The 24,705-nt window shown below is 37.5% G+C and overlaps 1 protein-coding gene and 1 pseudogene across 1 annotated transcript in view; both read right to left on the bottom strand.

The window, feature by feature from the left end:
* Positions 1-10,593: 10,593 nt before the first annotated feature.
* Positions 10,594-24,705, bottom strand: part of PPA1 (inorganic pyrophosphatase 1) — a 42,207-nt gene continuing 28,095 nt past the window's right edge. The window contains exons 7-11 of the mRNA XM_036998970.2: positions 20,544-20,671; positions 20,181-20,266; positions 12,560-12,629; positions 11,537-11,579; positions 10,594-10,946 (exon numbers count right to left, since the gene is read on the bottom strand). Coding sequence (XP_036854865.1) covers positions 10,915-10,946; positions 11,537-11,579; positions 12,560-12,629; positions 20,181-20,266; positions 20,544-20,671 — 359 coding nt within the window. The 3' untranslated portion in view covers positions 10,594-10,914. The remainder of the gene's footprint in view (positions 10,947-11,536; positions 11,580-12,559; positions 12,630-20,180; positions 20,267-20,543; positions 20,672-24,705) is intronic.
* LOC108391682 (ras-related protein Rab-32 pseudogene) lies at positions 14,088-20,172 on the bottom strand (annotated as a pseudogene).

Below are 24,705 nucleotides of genomic sequence, written 5' to 3'. Positions count from 1 at the left end.
GACAAAAAGATCCTAAATGTATACACTCCAGAGCCTCAAACTACATGGAAAAAAACAAACCTGATAAAGCTGAAAGGTGAAATAGATAAATCCAGTTACACTTGAGTGTGGAGGGCTGGAAGTGATATTATAGGAAACAGAAATGGCAACACCAGATATGAGATCAGAAGTGACATCATTATGAACTTGTGTATACAAGCAGTGCTCAGAAAACAAACCGCGTCACTTGTCTGCCATCAGCGGTTAGTGAACCTCCTGACCCCAGCTTTGGATTCCATGTCTTATATCTTTCTCTGTGTTTTCTTTAATCTCCTCATCCACTCCTCTAAAGTTCAGCTGGTTTGTGGAGCTGGTCTCCGCACTTGAGTACTTCAATACCTCTCTTTCAGCAACTGATGAGCCTAATAGAAAATCAGCAAGGATAGGAACATCTAAAAAAACACCACCAAAAAACAGAATTTACTTGACATAAATAGAATGTTCCCCAACACTACCAAAAATCCACAATTTTTTTCCCAAAGTGCCTATGAAACATTGCCCAAGAGAGACCACATCCTGGGCGTAAAACCACTCAACAAATTAAAAATAGCTGAAATCATAGTGGTTTCTGACCATAATGGAACCAAACTGGAAATCACTAACAGAAACATATTAGGAAACTAAACACATGGCTAAAATTGATCTATAGGTTTAATGCAATGCCTATCAAAAACCCACTAAGTTTTTTATAGGCACAGATAATGGACATGGGGAAAATTTACTTTAAAATTTAAATGAAAAGGCATAGGTCCTAGACTACTTAAACAACTGACAAAGAATAAAGTGGAAAGAAGTATTCTGTTGGGTAGTAAGGCTTCCCATATAGCTACAGTAACCAAGAAAGTGTGGTAGTGACAGGGACAGACACACAGATTAGAAGAACAAAACAGGACCCAGAAATAGACCCACACAAATATGCTTAACTGATATTTGACAAAAGCACAAAACCAATTCAGTGGAGGAAGAATAACCTTTTGACAAGTGGATCCTAGAATAATTTGTCATAGTGAAAAAAATGAACCTTGACCTAATAAAAAATTAACTCAAAATAGATCATAGACTTCAATGTAAAATGTCAAATTATAAACTTCTAGATAAAAACAGAGAAGTTCTTTGGGATCTAGGCAGAGTTCTTAATCTTGATACCAAAAGTATGATCCATAAAAGGAAAATTTGATAAAGTGGACTTTATCAAAATTAAAAACTATGGAAAAAGTATCAGGAGGGGGCGGAGCCAAGATGGCGGCGTGAGTAGAGCAGTGGAAATCTCCTCCCAAAAACACATAGAGCTATGAAAATATAACAAAGAAAAATCTTCCTAAAATAGAGACCACAGGACACAGGACAACATCCAGACTACATCCACACCTGCAAGAACCCAGCGCCTTGTGAAGGGGAGTGCTTTTTGGAAATCTTAAAGGGGCAGGACAGGTCACTTAGACCAGAAGCAGGGAATCTGGGGATCTCTGGGCACTCTAACCCCCTGGGCAGCAGGGAGCAGAGGCCCCTTACGGAGATAAATAGTCTCCTGGCTGCTCCCCCTCCAACGGGGCTCCACCATTTTGGAGGAACAGCCCCAGCCAGGCCAAGCCCACAGCAACAGCGGAGATAAACCCCAAAGCAACTGGGCAGGAAGCAGAAGCCCTGTCTGCGCGCAGTTGCCCAGCACAAGCCACTAGAGGTCGCTATTCTCCCAGGAAAAGGCTACAAACCAACAAGAAGGGAAGCTCTTCCAGCGGTCACTTGTACCAGCTCTGCAAACTATCTCTATCACCATGAAAAGGCAAAACTACAGGCAGACAAAGATCACAGAGACAACACCTGAGAAGGAGACAGACCTAACTAGTCTTCCTGAAAAAGAATTCAAAATAAAAATCATGAACATGCTGACAGAGATGCAGAGAAAAATGCAAGAGCAATGGGATGAGATGCAGAGAAAAATGCAAGAGCAGTGGGATGAGATGCAGAGAAAAATGCAAGAGCAGTGGGATGAAGTCCGGAAGGAGATCACAGATGTCAGGAAAGAGATCACAGAAGTGAAACAATCCCTGGAAGGATTTATAAGCAGAATGGATAAGATGCAAGAGGCCATTGAAGGAATAGAAGCCAGAGAACAGGAACGTATAGAAGCTGACATAGAGAGAGATAAAAGGATCTCCAGGAATGAAACAACACTAAGAGAAATATGTGACCAATACAAAAGGAAAAACATTCGTATTATAGGGATACCAGAAGAGGAAGAAAGAGGAAAAGGGATAGAAAGTGTCTTTGAAGAAATAATTGCTGAAAACTTCCCCAAACTGGGGGAGGAAATAATCGAACAGACCATGGAATTATACAGAACCCCCAACAGAAAGGATCCAAGGAGGACAACACCAAGACACATAATAATTAAAATGGCAAAGATCAAGGACAAGGAAAGAGTTTTAAAGGCAGCTAGAGAGAAAAAGGTCACCTATAAAGGAAAACCAATCAGGCTAACATCAGACTTCTCAACAGAAACCCTACAGGCCAGAAGAGAATGGCATGATATACTTAATGCAATGAAACAGAAGGGCCTTGAACCAAGGATACTGTATCCAGCACGACTATCATTTAAATATGATGGTGGGATCAAACAATTCCCAGACAAGCAAAAGCTGAGGGAATTTGCTTCCCACAAACCACCTCTACAGGGCATCCTACAGGGACTGCTCTAGATGGGAGCACCCCTAAAAAGAGCACAGAACAAAACACACAACATATGAAGAATGGAGGAGGAGGAATAAGAAGGGAGAGAAGAAAAGACTCTCCAGATAGTGTATATAACAGCTCAATAAGCGAGCTAAGTTAGGCAGTAAGATACTAAAGAAGCTAACCTTGAACCTTTGGTAACCACGAATCTAAAGCCTGCAATGGCAATAAGTACATATCTTTCAATAGTCACCCTAAATGTAAATGGACTTAATGCACCAATCAAAAGACATAGAGTAATAGAATGGATAAAAAAGCAAGACCCATCTATATGCTGCTTACAAGAAACTCACCTTAAACCCAAAGATAAGCATAGACTAAAAGTCAAGGGATGGAAAAACATATTTCAGGCAAACAACAGTGAGAAGAAAGCAGGGGTTGCAGTACTAATATCAGACAAAATAGACTTCAAAACAAAGAAAGTAACAAGAGATAAAGAAGGCCACTACATAATGATAAAGGGCTTAGTCCAACAAGAGGATATAACCATTCTAAATATATATGCACCCAATACAGGAGCACCAGCATATGTGAAGCAAATACTAACAGAACTAAAGAGGGAAATAGACTGCAATGCATTCATTGTAGGAGACTTCAACACACCACTCACCCCAAAGGATAGATCCACCGGGCAGAAAATAAGTAAAGACACACAGGCACTGAACAACACACTAGAACAGATGGACCTAATAGACATCTATAGAACTTTACATCCAAAAGCAACAGGATATACATTCTTCTCAAGTGCACATGGAACATTCTCCAGAATAGACCACATACTAGCACACAAAAAGAGCCTCAGTAAATTCCACAATATTGAAATTCTACCAACCAATTTTTCAGACCACAAAGGTATGAAAGTAGAAATAAATTCTACAAAGAAAACAAAAAGGCTCACAAACACATGGAGGCTTAACAACATGCTACTAAATAATCAATGGATCAATGAACAAATCAAAATAGAGATCAAGGAATATATAGAAACAAATGACAACAACAACACTAAGCCCCAACTTCTGTGGGATGCAGCGAAAGCAGTCTTAAGAGGAAAGTATATAGCAATCCAGGCACACTTGAAGAAGGAAGAACAATCCCAAATGAATAGTCTAACATCACAATTATTAAAACTGGAAAAAGAAGAACAAATGAGGCCTAAAGTCAGCAGAAGGAGGGACATAATAAAGATCAGAGAAGAAATAAACAAAATTGAGAAGAATAAAACAATAGCAAAAATCAACGAAACCAAGAGCTGGTTCTTTGAGAAAATAAACAAAATAGATAAGCCTCTAGCCCAACTTATTAAGAGAAAAAGAGAGTCAACACAAATCAACATAATCAGAAATGAGAATGGAAAAATCACGACAGACTCCACAGAAATACAAAGAATTATTAAAGACTACTATGAAAACCTATATGCCAACAAGCTGGAAAACCTAGAAGAAATGGACAACTTCCTAGAAAAATACAACCTTCCAAGACTGACCAAGGAAGAAACACAAAAGTTAAACAAACCAATTACAAGCAAAGAAATTGAAACAGTAATCAAAAAACTACCCAAGAACAAAACCCCGGGGCCGGACGGATTTACCTCGGAATTTTATCAGACACACAGAGAAGACATAATACCCATTCTCCTTAAAGTGTTCCACAAAATAGAAGAAGAGGGAATACTCCCAAACTCATTCTATGAAGCCAACATCACCCTAATACCAAAACCAGGAAAAGACCCCACCAAAAAAGAAAATTACAGACCAATATCCCTGATGAATGTAGATGCAAAAATACTCAATAAAATATTAGCAAACAGAATTCAACAGTATATCAAAAGGATCATACACCATGACCAAGTGGGGTTCATCCCAGGGATGCAAGGATGGTACAACATTCGAAAATCCATCAACATCATCCACCACATCAACAAAAAGAAAGACAAAAACCACATGATCATCTCCATAGATGCTGAAAAAGCATTTGACAAAATTCAACATCCATTCATGATAAAAACTCTCAGCAAAATGGGAATAGAGGGCAAGTACCTCAACATAATAAAGGCCATATATGATAAACCCACAGCCAGCATTATACTGAACAGCGAGAAGCTGAAAGCATTTCCACTGAGATCGGGAACCAGACAGGGATGCCCACTCTCCCCACTGTTATTTAACATAGTACTGGAGGTCCTAGCCACGGCAATCAGACAAAACAAAGAAATACAAGGAATCCAGATTGGTAAAGAAGAAGTTAAACTGTCACTATTTGCAGATGATATGATACTGTACATAAAAAACCCTAAAGACTCCACTCCAAAACTACTAGAACTGATATCGGAATACAGCAAAGTTGCAGGATACAAAATCAACACACAGAAATCTGTAGCTTTCCTATACACTAACAACGAATCAATAGAAAGAGAAATCAGGAAAACAATTCCATTCACCATTGCATCAAAAAGAATAAAATACCTAGGAATAAACCTAACCAAGGAAGTGAAAGACTTATACTCTGAAAACTACAAGTCACTCTTAAGAGAAATTAAAGGGGACACTAATAAATGGAAACTCATCCCATGCTCATGGCTAGGAAGAATTAATATCGTCAAAATGGCCATCCTGCCGAAAGCAATATACAAATTTGATGCAATCCCTCTCAAATTACCAGCAACATTCTTCAATGAATTGGAACAAATAATTCAAAAATTCATATGGAAACACCAAAGACCCCGAATAGCCAAAGCAATCCTGAAAAAGAAGAATAAAGTAGGGGGGATCTCACTCCCCAACTTCAAGCTCTACTACAAAGCCATAGTAATCAAGACAATTTGGTACTGGCACAAGAACAGAGCCACAGACCAGTGGAACAGATTAGAGACCCCAGAAATTAACCCAAACATATATGGTCAATTAATATTTGATAAAGGAGCCATGGACATACAATGGCAAAATGACAGTCTCTTCAACAGATGGTGCTGGCAAAACTGGACAGCTACATGTAGGAGAATGAAACTGGACCATTGTCTAACCCCATATACAAAGGTAAACTCAAAATGGATCAAAGACCTGAATGTAAGTCACGAAACCATTAAACTCTTGGAAAAAAACATAGGCAAAAACCTCTTAGACATAAACATGAGTGATCTCTTCTTGAACATATCTCCCCGGGCAAGGAAAACAACAGCAAAAATGAGCAAGTGGGACTACATTAAGCTGAAAAGCTTCTGTACAGCGAAAGACACCATCAATAGAACAAAAAGGAACCCTACAGTATGGGAGAATATATTTGAAAATGACAGATCTGATAAAGGCTTGACGTCCAGAATATATAAAGAGCTCACACGCCTCAACAAACAAAAAACAAATAACCCAATTAAAAAATGGGCAGAGGAACTGAACAGACAGTTCTCCAAAAAAGAAATACAGATGGCCAACAGACACATGAAAAGATGCTCCACATCGCTAATTATCAGAGAAATGCAAATTAAAACTACAATGAGGTATCACCTCACACCAGTAAGGATAGCTGCCATCCAAAAGACAAACAACAACAAATGTTGGCGAGGCTGTGGAGAAAGGGGAACCCTCCTACACTGCTGGTGGGAATGTAAATTAGTTCAACCATTGTGGAAAGCAGTATGGAGGTGCATCAAAATGCTCAAAACAGACCTACCATTTGACCCAGGAATTCCACTCCTAGGAATTTACCCTAAGAACGCAGCAATCAAGTTTGAGAAAGACAGATGCACTCCTATGTTTATCGCAGCACTATTTACAATAGCCAAGAATTGGAAGCAACCTAAATGTCCATCTGTAGATGAATGGATAAAGAAGATGTGGTACATATACACAATGGAATACTACTCAGCCATAAGAAGTGGAAAAATCCAACCATTTGCAGCAACATGGATGGAGCTGGAGAGTATTATGCTCAGTGAAATAAGCCAAGCGGAGAAAGAGAAATACCAAATGATTTCACTCATCTGAGGAGTATAGGAACAAAGGAAAAACTGAAGGAACAAAACAGCAGCAGAATTACAGAACCCAAAAATGGACTAACAGGTACCAAAGGGAAAGGAACTGGGGAGGATGGGTGGGCAGGGAGGGATAAGGGGGGGGAAGAAGAAGGGGGGTATTAAGATTAGCATGCATGGGGGGGAGGGAGAAAGGGGAGGGTGGGCTGTACAACACAGAGAGGACAAGTAGTGACTCTACCACATTTTGCTAAGCTGATGGACAGTAACCGTAATGTGGTTGTTAGGGGGGACCTGATATAGGGGAGAGCATAGTAAACATAGTATTCTTCAGGTAAGTGTAGATTAAAAATTTAAAAAAAAAAAAGAAAGAAAGAAAGAAAAGGGGGATTACTCCTTAACAGGATAAAACTATTGGTAAATCAAAGATCAACGCATGCTTTAAATATCCTTAATGTTGATCACTTAAAGGGTGTCAGATGATCAGCTATGGAGGTACTCTTTTCTGATAATATTCCTTTCTCTTAATTAAAAAAAAAAAAAAAAAAAGCAGTTACTGTGTGCTGACCTCCAATGAGTTCTGCACAGTGGTATAGAGGGCATGTCAAAGTGTGGGCAAAGGGTCTGTTTGTTTCTAGGCAGAAGATCAAGGCCTAGCTTGGATACCCAGAAAATGAACTAAGATACGATATGAGGAGGAGCTTCCGGCATCAGCACTCTCTGGAGGACTCGTGCCGGGGGATGATCATCAAAAAGCCTCCACAGGGATCCGGACGATGCTGCGGTTGTGGCTGCATCCAGCCCACCGTCTCCTGGACTTGCCATAAGAAGGAGGAGGGAGATGTCTAGGCTGGCATGTGCATACAGTGAGACAACGAATTTGACTGGATCTGTACTGTTGGAACTCAACCAGGAGTTGGGAGGGGTGCAAGTTGTAGCACCCCAAAATCTCATGACTATAGACTATCTATGGTTAAAAGAACATATGGGATGTGAACAGATCCCAGAAATGGGCTGCTTTAATTTGTCTGATGGTTCAAGTACAGTTCGAAAATATCCATCATATCATAGATAAATTTTCACAAATGCCTAGGGTGCCTAAATGGTTTTCTTGGCTTCACTGGAGATGGCTGGTAATTATAGATTTGCTTTGTTTATGTCACCGTATTCCTATTATGTTAATATGTGTGTGCAAATTAGTTAGTAGTTTAAAACCTGTACATACTTAAGGTACTATACAAGAAGATATGTCAAAGAAATAATCAATCCTCCCAAGTTTCCTTCATATGCTACATCTATAGCTTTTCTTCTTCCTTCCTAATTACAAACCTTAAATAGAATTCGTGCCTCATATCGAATTTACCGAGTATCATAATTCCTCCAGGTGGTAAAGATACCTCGAGACAAGTGCTGGGCATAGAAGCCACAGGGCATAAATCTGCAAAGAAGTTAAAAGCTAACCTTTGCAAACAATATGGCTTCTCTCTCACTTACCAACTTTACATTTCCCTGTATGGCCCCGGAAGATGACTGGTTAGCCAGAGACGGGTAAGATTCCTCAAGGGAGGAACAACCTAAGACAGGCACAGTCGCAGGGGGGCCATCAGGTGAGAATTTGGGGATCAACAGAGGTGAGGCTCAGAACCTCACCCCCCCTGCTTTGAGAGAAATCTTCTGCATCCGTGGATGTCTTGCTGCCCTTGTCTAGCCTGGATTAATACTTAGTCCATAGGCACACACCTGATCATCTGATCATCTACATTTGCCTTCTTACAGCACTAAACTATGTTTTCTACCTTTATCTTGCATCTACCTACCACTTCAGCATTTTATTAAAAATAAAAATAATAATAATAATAGGAGAAATGTGGGATCCACATATAAATCAAGTACAAAAATCAAATGAATATTCATATTTGACCTGATGGTTTATAGGTCATATTGCATGATCAAAACCGAAAGTTTCTGTGATGAATGCCCTTGTACTGTTCACCATGTAAGAATTTATTCACTCTGTAAGAATTCGTTCACCATGTAAGAACTTGTTCGTTATGCTTCAGAAGATTGGAGACTGACGAGAATTAGGCTTGAGATGGATTAATGATTGTACATTGAGCATTGACCCCCCTATACTGAATTTTATTGTTGTTAACAACCATTTGATCAATAAATATGAGAGATGCCCTCTCAAAAAAAAAAAAAAAAAAAAAAAAAAAAAAAAAAAAAAAAAATTAAAAACTATGCTGTAAGAAAGCCCATGTAAAGAGAATGAAAAAGCAAGTTACAGAAAATATTTGCAAACTACGTATCTGACAAAGGACCCTCAAAACCTAACAGTAAACAAACAAGCTAATCATAAAATGGGTAAAAGATTTGACTTTTCACCAAAGTGGATATACAGATGGCAAATAAGCACATGGAAAGATGTTAAAGTCATTAGTCATTAGCGAAATGCAAATTAAAGCCATAATGATATCACTGCACATCTAACAGAATGGTTAGAATGAAAAATAATGACAAGCCAAATGATGGCAACGATGTAGAGAAACTGAATCACTTATCCATTGTTATTGGAAGTATAAAAACAGTACAGCCACTCTGGAAAACAGTTTGGCAGCTTCTTATAAAACTATGTATCATATGACCTAGCATTACGTGATAGTGACATAAAACATATACAAGAATGTTCATAGCAGCCTTATTTGTAATATCAAAAACTGGAATGAGCCTAGACATCCTTCAACAGGTAAAACAAATGTGGGTACATACATACCATGGACTACTTACTACTCAGCAATAAAAAGGAATAGTTAAAAAGAATAAACTATGATCCATGCAACAACCTAGATGAATCTCCAAGGAATTATCCTGACTGAAAAAGCCAATCCCAAAAGATTACAGACTATATGATACTATTTATATAACATTCTTGAAATGACAAAATTGTAAAAATGGAGGACAGATTAGTGGTTGCCAGGAATTAAAGATGGGGGTTAGGGAGGACATGAGAGTGGTGGGCATGGTTGTAAAAGGACAGCATGAGGGATCCCTGTGATACAACTGCTCAGTACCATATAGGGTAGAGGAACCTACATAGGTGACTAGATTGTACAGAACAATATACCATAAGAATAAGTACAAGTAAAGCTGGGAAATCAGAATAAGATGAGGGGACTATCACAATGCCCTGGTTGTGCTATTATACTATAGTTCTACAAAAATCTTACCTTTCAGGGACACTGGGCAAGACAGAGAGAAAAATCTCTCTGTATTATTTCTTTCAACTGCACTATAATGATCTCAATAAAAATGTCAATTAAAAAAAATCCCAGGGCTTAATATGTGCCATTCCATGAATAACACCCCTTTTACAAATGAAAGAACTGCAGTTGGGTGGTGGGTAACTGACCTAAGATTACAGAGCTAGTAAGTAGATGGGCTAGGATTAAAAATTCAGGTCTGTACAGCTCTAATGCTCATGAACTTAATCACAAAGTTACTTTGGCTGATAACTCAGAATAAAATGTAAATGACTTAAGGGTCCAATTGGTTGATTAGAGAAGTTTTAAAAAAGTATATAATTTCAAGAGGTGGACAAAGTTGTACTTTCTGCATTTATAGGATATAAATTTAAAAGTTCTTGTTTTATTGTGGAATGCTAGGAATTAGGTAAGAACATAGTATCAAGAATACTGCAAATATAAGGAATTTCATTCTCAGGTTCCTAAAAATTAAGTCGGTTTTACTACAATAGTTATACAATTGAATTATAAGATGACTGATAGAAAACATTCACCAAATAGCACCACACATGCTTGGTAACATCAGGCTTCAGATTAAAATAAAGTTGTCATAAATCAAGTTTCAGCAAAATAATTTTATTTTCTAATACATGGTAAACATATACATCCAATATGTACTTATCATGCATGTTTATTCACAAATGACTTTCAAACTATAACACCTGTTTTGATATTTAAGCATGTACTAAGTTACCTTAGTTGAGATACGAAAAATGCTCTAAGACTGATAACATTCTGAATATATTGGCCACAGCAGAATTTGCTTTATAGATTAGTTTTATAAATTTAAAGCTTTGAAAAGCTACAACTTTTGCATCTAATACTTCCAGATTAATAGGATGCAGCAATATCAGCTTGTATTCCAGAGAGATTTCCTTAGTTTTTCTGGTGATGGAACCATTTATCCACTGTATTTAGAGAAAAGAAAAGCAAATTAGAATCCCTGGTAGGAAGCAAAATATACCAAACATATATAATAAAGAATTATGCTTGCTTTAATATATTCTACTATGGATTACCTTAAAACAAACATATACATGCAGAGTTTCACTAGCGTAAAAACAGGTAATTTATCATAGTGTTTTCTTTTGGGCTTCCTTACTCTTGATACTAATCATATAGACATGTGATTCTCACCAGAAGAACCTTACAGAGAAATCTAAATCTCAAGGGGGAAAGAACTGCTTTCTGGGTGAAGCAGCCTGGAGCCAGATGCAGACCCAGACACCAGCTTGCTCCAACATCCATGAGGTGTCTGTCTACTGGGCCCCAGAGAACAGTGGATCATGTGGATGTGATGGGGTGTGGCACAAAAGACGGTATGCACGTCCATCTTTCTTCCCACATACACTCTGAAACTCTAAAAAATGGTTCTTCTTCCCTTCCTTCTCTTTCTCCATATGCATGTGGTATGTAAGATTTATCTGTAGATATAGAGATAATTTTCCCACACATACACATGATGTTTAATGTAATTTTACTAGTATATAGATCTTACCATCTGTTGGTACTGTGCAGGCAGATTCACACAGTGGTGGCAACTAAAATAAAATATTAAAATGCATTAGTCTAATCCCAGAAAATAAAAGTTAAAAAGGTACACAGACACAAACATTTTTTAAAGTCTGAAAAGACAAATATCCCAAATTTTAGGTTCTAAAAATAATTTATAATATATAGGAATAATGCAAGGTTTGCTCTGCTAAGAAACACAAATTTAAGCCTCCTGGCTTTTAATGACACACAGAGGAGAATACATAAAAAGAGAAAAAAATTTTTAAATAAAGAATAAAAACCCATTTATGCACATACAATGATTTTGCATATATGCATATATATAAAATGTAGGCAGAGTGTTCTCACTGAAAGTTGTGATTGTTAAATATAAATCTAGATGTACTGGATTTCATCATTAAATTGTTCTTTTTCTTATACTACTTCCTATTTATAAGGCAGTAAAAAGACCTCATTTTCTCTTGTTTTCTTTATTTAATGTTGTAAGTGAGAATAATTTAAGATGATATAGTCTTATGGTTGATCCAAATAATTAAAAATAATACAGAAGCAAAATTGCTTCTTAGATGGATGGACTACCACATATGACAGTCTTTTCTAGGATTACAAACCTACTCCTGCAACAGTACCTGAAGTCTGAAAACTTTCTCAGTCCTTGCTATAAACAAGTCAAGTAAGTTCCCATTGGTTCTTTTGTGAAAATGGCTTATGATACATACTCAGGCACTTGGGTTAGCTGGCACATTCTGGAATCATTTTGATTGTTACAAATTGTACTATGCTTTGCTACCAGCCCAATTTGGGGTTGACTAGGACCCTTTTCATCTTCTTCCCTCAGATAAATGTCTACTTACATGTGTTCATGATTTGTAATTTCAAGACCTCACACAGTAATATGCATACAGGAGGTATTAAATATTGTTGAAAGAAAGAACTTTCCCTCCCCATTTAGCACCATATTTTTTAGCCACCGGGTATGTTCTTTTCCAAGGAAACTTATACATACAGCATCTACAATGGTTTTGGCAGCGTCAGGATTACACTTGAAGGGGCTCTCGGACACTGTGGTATTCATGCTATTAAAGAAAACAAAAGTAGTCATGAGTCACTAAAAAAACTTCTCTCTTAAGAGTTAAAAAATAAATTGCATATGAGAAGCAAGATGAGATTCAAGTTTGGTTTACTTGAATCTCAAGTTTACTCAAATTAAAGAATACAGAATCAATATACAAAAATCTATTGCATTTCTACACACTAATTACCAACTATTAGAGAAATTAAGAAAACAATCCCATTTATAACTGGATCAAAAAGAGTAAAATATATAGAATAAGTTTAACCAAGGTTCTGTACACTGACAACTATAAGACATTAAAGAAATTGAAGACACAATGATATTCCACACTCATGAACTGAAGGAATATTGTTAAAATATCCATACTACCCAAAGCAATTCCTATCAAAATTCCAATGGCATTTTTCACAGAAATGAAACAATCCCAAAATTCCACAAAATATCCTAATAGCCAAAGCAATCTTGAGAAAGAACAAAACTGAAGGCATCATATCCCCTGATTTCAAATGATATTACAAAGCTATAGTAATCAGAACAGTATTATACTGGCATACCGATGGACACATAGATCAATAGATCTATTAAGAGAAAAGAGAGCCCAGAAATAAAATTGCTCATATGGTCAATTATTTACAACAAAGGAGCCAAGATTGTAAAAGGAAAGCCTCTTCAACAAACAGTATTAAGAAAACTGGATATCCACATGCAAAAGAATGAAATTGAATCATTATTTTACACCATACACAAAAATTAACTCAAAATGGATTAAAGTCTTGAATATAAGACCTGAAACCATAAAACTCCTAGAAGAAAACATAGGTGGTAAACTCCCTGACATTGGTCTTGATGATAAACTTTTGGATTTGACACCAAAAACAAAGGAAACAAAAGCAAAAACACACAGGTGGGACTTCATCTAATTAAAAAGCCTCTGCACAGCAAAGGAAACCATCAACAAAATGAAAAGGCCACCTACTGAATGGGAGAAAATATTTTCAAATCATATATCTGATAAGGTATTAATATACAAAAATAAAGAAAGAACTCGTACAACTCAATAACAAACAAACAATTAGAATTAAAAATGGGCAGAGGATCTGAATAGAAAAGTTTCCAAGGCAGACATACAGATGCTCAACAGGTATACGAAAAAATTCTCATTATCACTAGTCATCAAGGAAATGCAAATCAAAACCACAAGATTATCATCACAAGATACATGAATTATCACCTCACCTATTATAATGCTATTATGAAAAAGACAAGAAATAACAAGTGTTGGTGAAGATGTAGAAAAAGAGAACCTTACGCACTATTGGTGGGAATGCAAGTTGGTACAACCACTATGTAAAACAGTATGGAGGTTTCTTGAAAAATTAAAAACAGAAATACTAAATGACCACGATTCCACTTCTGGCTATTTATCCAAAGAAAGGAAAACACTACTTCAAAAAACTAATATCCATACTTCTTCACTGCAGCATTATTTACAATTAATAATGTTTCCAAGACAAGACATGGAAACAACTTAAAAGGCCCATCAATGAATGAATGGATAAAGAAAATGTGGTATGCATATATACACAAGGGAACTTGTTCAGCCATAAAAAAGAATGAAATCTTGTCAATCTGTGACAACATGGATGGACCTTGAAGGCATTATGCTAAAATAGAGAAAAAGATGTATATCATATGATCTCACTTATATGTGGAATCTAAACAAAAACAAAGCCAAGCTCAATGAATATAGAGAAGAGGTTGGTGGTTGCCTGCAGCAGGGAGGTAAGAGGTGAGCGAAATGGGTGAAGGGGTCAAAAGGTATGAATTTCCAATTATAAAATGACAAAATCATGGTGATGTGTGTACAGCATGGTGAGGGTAGTTAATAGTACTGTACTGCATATTTGAAAGTAGCTAGGAGCATGGATCTTGAAAATTCTCATCACAAGAAAAATAAATAAATGTTATAACCATGTAGGTTAACTGTGGTGACCATTTTGCAATATATATAAATATTGCATCACGACATTGTACACCTGAAACTTGTATGTTATATAAATTATACCTCAATAAAAAATAAATTAAATAAATGTATTTTTTAAAATAACAAGTTGAAAATGGGAAGCCAAATGACATTCACGTTTGGTTTAGTTGAAAGCTTTCTCGCCTATATTAAATATTCTACTTATTTATTTTGGCAAAGTACAGTTAATCTTGGCAATTTTATTCAAACACCTTATTAAATTCAGATTTGGATATCTGAGATTAAATGCTTTTTCTCACTGAAATAAGAAATGCAAATTAAGATGGGAAAAATCTTTCCAAATTAGATAAAATGGTTCCTGTTAGTGCTGGTGAGGTATCTGATATAAACTTTCCTGGCAGAAGTAACACCTGGTTCACTATACCTGAAAAATAATCTGGTAAAATGTGTCCAAAACTTTTTTTTTTTTTTGCTTGATGTGTAAGTTTTTTTTGCTATCATAAAAAATTACCACAAACTTAAGTGCTTAAAACAATACAAATATATGATTCTACAGTATTGTAGGTCACATCCATTACAGGTTCCACTGAACTATATAATCAGGGTGCCAGCAGGGCTCTGTTCCTTGTGTAGTCACTAAGGGATATTGTTTCTTTGTTCATTAGGTGTTGACAGTTTAATTCCATGCTGTTACAGGATTGAGGGCCCAGTTTCCTTGCTGTTTGTCAAGTAGGGCTGTCCTAAGGTCCTAGAGGCCTCTCTCCGGGCCTTGCACATAGTCTCCTACATCTCAGATCCAGGTCCAAAACATTTTTAAAAGTTCATTTGCTTTGATAAAGAAGTTCCACCTCTTAGAACTCAGAGGTTCCACTAAAAGTTACAATTTGGAAATCTTACCAAATCCTGAGGAACTGTCATTTAAAAAGGTTAAACAAGATGTAAACACTCTCCTGGATGACAAGGCAGCCAGCAAATGCCCAAGTGGTCACACATCGAGCTGTGGCACCACCAGCAGGGTCACCCCACAGAAAGCTCCATGCTACACAGGGCACCAGCACGCTGTCACTGTCATTTTTTAAAAGATGAAAGATTTATATGATCTGGAGAAAAAACCTAGAGTGTTCATTTTAAGTGTAGTCCTGGAAAGAGTCACAGAGGATTACATGCCACCTTAATCCACTCCGAGGAATTGGCTCCCAACGGAGTAACCGGGTCAGGCTGCCTTCTGCATGCCGGAGGAGAGGCCATGTCAGCAATACTGGGATTTGTTCTCTGCCGTCAAGATCTCCTTATCCAGTTTAATTTTGTCCACATAGTTTTCTTCATTAGGAATGCTTTGGTGGTTTGCAAGAATGTTCTCCATTAAGAACAGGGCTGCTTCATCTATATTTATGTTATCCTTTGCAGAGGTTTCAAACCATCCACTAAGGCCATGTTCTTTGCAGAACTGGTCCATCTGGGAAGGGCTCTGACCACCATCCTTTTTCTGGTCACATTTGTTAGCTAAGAGGGCAGCAAGAATAGGGCTGTCATTTGGAAGATGGACTTTACTGTCCAGATCACTTCCATTTCAAGACAGCCTCACTCGCGTCATGTTGCCTACACTTGCGTCATGTTGCCAAACCGCTCCTGTCCTGCAATGTCCCACAGCCACAGCGTACCAGCATCTTGCCATCCCAGTTGAGAACCTTGAGGGCAAAGTCTACCCCGATGATGGCCCGGCAGTGCTGGGAGAAGAGCTGGTGGACGTAGCGCTTGATGATGCTGGTCTTGCCCATGTCGAGTTCACAGATGACCAGCACCTTGAAGAGGTACTCATGGGATTCGGGCATTGCGGCGGCCTCCGCCCATCATGGGCGCCCCCGGCCCCGCTCATGCCGGCCGGCTGCTCTCGGCGAGCTCTGCCCCCGTGGACCAACAGGGGGCCGACCCGCCCTCCGCGCGCCGCCCACCAGATCGCCTGCCCATCACTGACCGGAGCCGGCCAGCGCTGAGGCCCGTGCAGGGCGGCCCTGCCGGCACCCTCAGTCAGAGATTTTAAACAATGATCTACAAAAATTTTCATCAAACACGATCTCACTATTGATAACAGGAAAAAGCTGGAAATAAAACCAATCATTCAACAACAGGGATGACTGAAATTGGCTTATCTGTGATAGAATATTATATGGAATGAAATGTTATATATTATGAAAATATTATATTTTTAATGACATGGGGAAATAGTTAAATTTTTTAAAAATCACAAAACAATTGTATATGCAATATGATCCTCATTATTTTTTAAACTATTATATATACACAAAAGACTGTAAAAAGAAAAACTCTAAATGTTAATAGGAGTATCTATGGAAACAGTGATTAGGTAGGGTGATTTAAAAAAAATATATGTCTTTCCTTTTTGTTTATCCATAGTTCAAAATTTCCTATAATTAATTACTATAGTATTGGCTTATAGTCTATTAAAATGAAAAAGGAAATATCTGCAGGTATCTGTCACTTAAAATGCATTAAGGCCATTTCCACAGAAATAATAAGACACCACAAAATAGAGAAGTTAACTTAAACGTGACATTTTACGCTTGTGCATTTTCATAACAAATGTGTAACTGCTCAGCTTTTGTTATGTTTGTAGGAAGATGTTTTCATTTTATAAGATTTTCCTAACCCATAGAAGATTCCTGAGAATTGTTTTTATACAATAGGATTTTCTCATACTCAGAAATCTTACTGCCTACACATTTTTAAAATTATTAAAGTATCACTGATAAACAATCTTACATTGGTTTCAAGTGCACAACAGTGGTTCAACATTTACTCGTATTATCAAGTCCTCACTCCCTCCATAGCAGTCACTACCTATCAGTGTAGTAAGATGTTACAGAACCGTAACTGTTTCTCCATGCTGTACTACCATCCCGTGACCAACCTATATTGTGATTGAGAATTAGTGTACCTCTTAATCTCCTTCTACCTCCTCCCCTCCCCCCCAGTGGTTTAGTAACCACTAGGCCCTTCTCAGTGTCTATCAGTCTACTGCTATTTTGTTCTTTCTGTTTTGCCTTGTTTTGATACTCCACAAATAAGTGAAATCATTTGGTATTTGTCCTCCGCCTCTCCCTACATAACTTTTGACATTAAAAAAAGAAATGCATATATATAGTTAGAAAATTCAGAAATTCACAAAATAAAAGCCTTCTACTCTCCAAATTGTTGTCTTCAAAGGCAAACATTATTTGTAATTCCAGAAAAAAATAATGTAAATATAAATAAATGGATCTGGTGTGTATTTATCTTACATAAATAGGATCATACTAAATATACTACTCTGAACTTTGCTTTTCTCCCTTAATATGTTTTGGATATCATTCCATATCAACATATAGATTTCTTTAAAAATATGCCATATATTGTTCTATTACACAGATGTACTTAACAACTACATTTTGGTTGTTTCTGACTTTTGCTATTATAAATGACATTAATAATGAATACCTTTAAAATATATATATTGGTGAACTTAAAGAACTATATCCATAGGACATAGTCCTAGCACTAGTGGTATGAAAAGAAGTACATGCAATTTTAATTTTTGGACTGAATATTGTCAAATTGCCCTTCACAAAGTTTGTACCCATTTATATTCTCACCAAATATGTATATGAACTTGGCATCCCTAGCTATCATCTAATTTTAAAATTTTTTGCTAATCTAATGGGAGCTATTATTACTGAATTGCATTTTAAATTATGTGTGACTGTATACCTTCTTACATGTAAACTTCCTTTTCCTATTTTTTCCCCTCCATCTATTGAGTTGTTAGTCTTTTTCTTATCAACCAGAATAAATAATTTATAAATTAAGGAATTTAGCCCTTTGTCATGTGTTGTTAAAAAAAAGAAAATAAACTGGGAAAAATTATCTTCTGATACATGAAAACATTATAAGTAAACCTTTCTTTTATGGATTTTAAGTTTATGCTCTATTTGGAAAGTTCTTCCCTACTCTAAACTAATAAATAAATTCACATATTTTTTTCTAGAATTTGTTAACATTACAATTTATCTCTTTGGAATTAAATATTAATGTAGGATAAGAGTTTCAAACTCAAATACAGCAGACAGCACCCAAATAATATACGGATGGTTATAGAGTATCTACATGTAAGAAAACCAGAGCCAGGCTGCTTCTACAGGGGACTCCTAGATAGAGTACCTTCCTAGTCACAGCACCTTTTGAAGACAAAGCCAGAAAATAGTATAGTTGCAAGTGTGCACCTCTGGCATAAGGAGTGCAAGGAGTGAGACAGAGATTTAGTCTGTTTTCTTCCTAATAAACTGGTTGGTCCAAAACTACTCATCCATAATATTTTCTTATTATAAATAATTAAATTCCCATATGTCTTGAGGTCTACCTAACTCTAACAGAACTGAATAATCTGACTCTCTTCTTCAATACCAAACTCTTGGTAAAACAATTATTACTAAACAAAACTAAAATAATTAACACTTTCCCCACCACACCACTACCCTCATTTTTTTTCAGATTTTCCTGGCTATTCCAACATGCAAATCTTTTCTAGACAAAACTGAATGTTCCTCACATAGAATACCCTTCTATTTAACATCTTGTATGTTTCTCAATAGTTTTGAAAAGCTTTCTTTTTCTGGGTCCTGCAGATGTTTTGTTTATGCAGTATTTTTTTTTAAATACTCTTCTATATGGGCTCTTTCCCTCCATTATAGTTTCTGTGACAGTTTGTATAGAAAGTTATCAATATACACATATGCTCATTTTGCAATTAGTGACCTTGCTGAATTCTTTATTTTTCCTAGGGTTTTCTGGTTACAGAAATCATATCATCTGTAAGAATTTGCTCCTCCTTCTCCAATATTCTGGCATCAAAACGTATCATTTCTCTTATTTGCTTCATTGACTACTATTGCCAGAACAACATTAGTTAAGTGTTAATAATGGGCATTCTTCTAAATCTTTAAATACCTAAGAGCAAGTATACTGTCCTGAACATGGGTTGGATGCCAGACAGACTTAGACATGAGTACAAACTCCAAAACACTTACTGTGGGATGATTTTGGTTAAATTTAATCTCCCTACATCTGTTACAGGCTTAGCAAACATTAACTGCTCAGTAAATATCTGCTATTATTATTAGTGGTAGTAAATTCTGTGTGCACAGTAGGTACTGGTTTAGTTGTGACACATCTTACTAATTTTACACCAGAGAATACCAACCCTTGCATGCAACCTTATTTTACCCGTTACATTCTGAGTGCCCTGATGCTCGGCAGCCTTTCCCAAGTGCCCTCACAAAGCTCTGATTTCAGTGTCCTCTTTATAGTTTTAGTTTGTACTTATTCAGAGAGTGTCTTAGGGGCACTTTTCAGTTGTTCCTATATCTACCTTCCCACTCAATTGAGCACTGACTGACAAAACCAGTTACCTCTTCTCAAGAAATGTAATGGTACAGTGTGTTACAGTTATTAAAAACTTTGGAGCAAGTTGGTCTGCTTTGTATGTTAAACATGCAGAGAAGAGTTAACACTTACCAACTGATTCCTTTTCCATCGATCTTCTTTGTCACTAATGCTCTCCAGTAGTCATGAGTGCTTTTAATAATATCAATTGCAAAGTCCTATAATTTGAAGAGATATGCATTACAATGATGGAAAGTGTTCTTTCCTTCTTATTAATTTTTTCCCAAAGCCTGATAACTCTGTCTCTTTTGAATCTTCTGTGTATCAAAAATGGGAGAAAACATTTAAATGAATAAATCAGTATCAAGGTTGTCTTATGCCTTAAGACATTTGTTTTATGATCAGATAGTCTTTAAATGCCAACAATAGGGTTAAATTGTAAGTATCAATATGTTCCATATAGGTGTAAAGCTACAGTTCTGAATGACACACTACCTTATCTTTAAATTCTGCATTGAAAGCAAACTGGTTCTCTGGTTTTCCATCAGGAACCTTATACCTTCTAAACCAGTCCACAGTAGCTTCCAGGTAGCCAGGTTTCAGCCGCTTGACATCATTAACATCTAAGAGAATAAGCAGATTGCAAGATGCATATGCAATTGTTCACAAAGTAAAAATATCAAGTACTTACTTTGAAAAAGCTATGGGATGGATTATCAAAAAAGTTCAAGATAATGTTAGAGCTAACCACCTTGTTGAGAAGAGAACATGCATACACATGAAAAGGAAATCATCTAGTGTCTTAGAATAACTGATATTGAGTGCTAAGAGAACAATCAGTACAATAGTAACTTTCAGAGGAGGAAGTGATGGGGTTATGTTATGAAAGAACTAGTTTGGCAAGTGTGGATAACTTCTATAGAGAGATAGAAGGTACTAAAAAAGACAGGCTGAGGCTGTACTCAGAGGATCACACCCCAGTTACAAGAGACAAGATAAAGAGATGACATTGATATCCATTGATGGGTTACATATTAAATGTGACTAGACTTTGCTCACCCATAGTATAGGCATTCTACACCACAATGCTTTAGTTCTGGCCAACAGAAAAGTGTCCTGTTTAAATTTTTAAAAGCTTCTGTACTACCTTCTACAATGCCTAGTCTCAATATCATCAAACTCAACTTTAAATGACCAAACACCACTCATGCAAGCAAATAGAAGATAGAAGTGCTAAAAAAAATCAGTCAGGAAAAGTATTCATGAAGGAGGAATGCAACAGAAACTTATTTAAATTTTATGAAATAACTTCACTTAAGTCCAATTTATAATCTACATTTTTAAAGAATATCATGCATTTTTACTATCATAGTACCACTAAAAGTATGGTTAGTTTACAAAGTGAACAGGGAAATGTTTAAAGATCAATGAATTTCAAAGAAGTTACAATTAACATTAAGTACGTCATTAAAAAACCCAGAAATCTGACTCACAAGTGTGGTGCATTTTCCAACAGCAACAGATTCTTCAATTCTCCAGGTACCAACCAGGTGCCCAGCAATTCAGTTCAATTCTGACACTATTTATCTGGAGTTAGTATGAGATCCCACAATTTAAAGGGCTCAGTCCCACAAGACTGCCCCCACTGCAGAAGCCAGTCCCAAGTCCCAGGCCACTGTACTTCTCACTGGCCTCTACAAATCAGGGGCTCCCATGACTCTCTCCTCAGGTATGATTTGCTAGAATGACTCACAGAAAAGCACTTTACTTACATTTACTGGTTTGCTTTAAAGGACACAATTTGGAAACAGCCAGGTGGAAGCAATGCATAGGGCAAGTTCTGGGGTCAGGGATGCACGATGTGGAGCTTCCACATGCTCCCGGCACACGGATGCGCTCACCAACTCAGAAGCTCTCCAAATGTCATTAGTCCAGAATTTTAATAGATTTCAACTGCCAGCCTCCCCTTCCTGTCCCAGACATTGGCGGGTGGAGATAACCATTCACCAGTCTGAGGCCTCTAGGAGCCCCCAAACCCCTCCACCCCCACCCCCCAGTCACCTCCCAGGGAGAAACTCACATAAGAAGAAAGGGGGTTACTATGGATAACAGAAGATACTCCTGATCACTCTCATAAGTTCCAAGGGATTTAGGAGCTCTTTGCCAGGAATGGGAGATAAAGACCAATATATTTTTGTATTATACCAGAGTAAGGAAAAATATAAGAGCTGATAAACTCTCTGATTTGTGAACTAGACAATGATTGTGAATTAGATATGCTGCATCCAGACTGAGGAACCCTGCTCGACAAACCCAGCAGAAAAAAAAGAATGAACTCCGTCAATTTTTGTTCCTCGTGTTGCACACGATAACCAAGCCAGAGGTCTAACGGAGCTACCCGAGGTGCATCCTGGTGCTACACCAAGAGCGTCCCAAAGAAACACCAGTCCCGTGCTGTCATTCTCAGCTTCGGTTTCCTAACCCGCCCTGCAGCGCTGGCGCTGTAGCTGCCAGAACCGGAGGCTTGCTGGCACTGATTCCCACAGGTGAGGCAGGAGGGTGATACCGCTATCACACGCCCCACAATGACCAAGAGCATCAATGTGGCCGACCTGGTTGTTTAGTGGGTGAGCCGTCCTCTTCCATGGCTGTGTCCCTCCCCAGACTGTGGCTAGTTAAGTTTTATCTAGAAACGCTGATAGACTCTTCAGATTTTAATGGACGACAGAAAGACACTGCCTTGGATTGACATTCAGGGAAAGCTGCGCACTGTTTGTACCATGAGGCCAGCCACCCATAGAATTTTCAGGATTCTAATAACCTCTATGGCAGGGAAATGATGCCCTCACATAACGGTCCCTTTGGACTAGCTGTGTCTTTGGAGTCTACAAAACATTTTTTTTCATCATGGTTAAGCTGCTGTAATATGAAATACAGGATTCACTGGCCAAGTGCATGTGAAGACTTCTACCACCAGCCTAAGGTGATCCATCTTCGGAAAGTTAATGGAACAGAGTACCTCTGAAGGCACTGGCAACATATGACTCTCAGGTTAATGTCTCATTGTATAATCCCAATGAGAAAAAAGTTCACAGCCTACTGGACACTGACTTAAGTGCTCTTCCCAATGCCTGAAATGTAGCTATTAGCCCTTAACACCAGTACACAGAATTGTTTTAGAGACTACACCTAGATATATTTGGCTCACAGAGTTTTTAGGTCCCACAATAGCACCTCACATCCTACTATCATGTTCTTAACATATTCCAGTTGCCTTTTTTTCTAATAAACTTTAACCTTTAGAACAGCTTTAAATTTACAGAAAAATTGTGAAGATACTACTAAGAGTTCCCAGATATGTCATATCCAGTTTCTTCAATTATTAGCATCTTATACAGGCATCCTACATTTGTCACAGTTCATGAACCAATACTGATATATTATTATTAACCAAAATCCTTTTTCTGTTCCAGGACCCCACACAGGACACCACGTTACATTCAGTCATCATTTCTCCCTATGCTCCTCTGGGCTGTGACAGTTTTGCAGACTTACTCTATTTTTGATGACTGTGACTGTTTTGAGGGGTGCTGGGCAGGCAATTTGTAGAATGTCCCTCTATTGGGGTTTGTCTAATCTTCTTTTCAAGATTAGACTACAGTTATGGTTTGGGGGAGGAAAGCCACCTAGGTAAAGCACCATTCAAAACACATCATTTCAAGAGTACATGCTCCTAATATGACTGTATCACTTCTGATATTGACCTTGACCATCTGGCTGAGGTAGCATGTGTCAACTTTCTCTGCTGTTAAGTTATTCTTTCCTGCCCCACTTTCCATGCTAGACTGTTTGGAAGGAAGTCAATATGCACAGTCCATACTTTAGGAGTGGGGAGTATGTTCCACTTCCTTGAGGATGGATATATTTACATCCATTATTTGGTATTCTTTCACATAGGAGAATTGTTTATTTTTCCCCATTTGTTATTTATTCAGTCATTTATTTATGTCAGAATGGACCCATAGATATTTATTTTACACTCTGGATTATAACCCAATACTGCTTTATTTTCCTTTTCAAGTTGTTCCAGCTTTGGCCATTGAAAAGTCACTCAGGTGTGTGTTCCTATGCCACATCCTCATCATTTCTTTTTCTTTTTTTCTCACCATTTCTTTTTTAAAAGCACTTTTTACTTGCTGGGACTACAAAATACTCCAGGCTCATTTTATATATTCTCTGCCCCAGCCCTAGAACCAGCCATTTCTCCAAGAGACTTGGTTCCTTTTATTGAAGAATGGTATTAGAAATCAGGATCTGGTACTAAGTTTGTTCATTGCTACTAACAGAGTCTTCTAGGCCCTATTACCTAACAGACAAGAGGTACACATATACACATATCTAGAAACACTTCTATGTGTATCCACCTGTGGTCTATATTAAGTTGCACAGTTCTTACTGATGTTTCCAACTCTAATCTACTACTAAATGGATCACTCTAGCCCCTCCCCTTGATTGTCTATAGCCTCCCACTCTAACAGTGAGAAAGCTGCTCCCACCATCTGCATCCCTTTAATTGTTCAAGCCCAGTATACATATCCAGCGGTTTCAGATTAACCTGTACTCCACTGAGAACCAACTTTATCAGCTAGAGTACAGT

This window comes from Manis javanica, chromosome 7 (genome assembly GCF_040802235.1).
Source record: "Manis javanica isolate MJ-LG chromosome 7, MJ_LKY, whole genome shotgun sequence".
NCBI lineage: Eukaryota > Metazoa > Chordata > Mammalia > Pholidota > Manidae > Manis > Manis javanica.
Note: the sequence above shows the minus strand (reverse complement) of the source record. Positions and strands in the feature narration are given on the sequence as shown.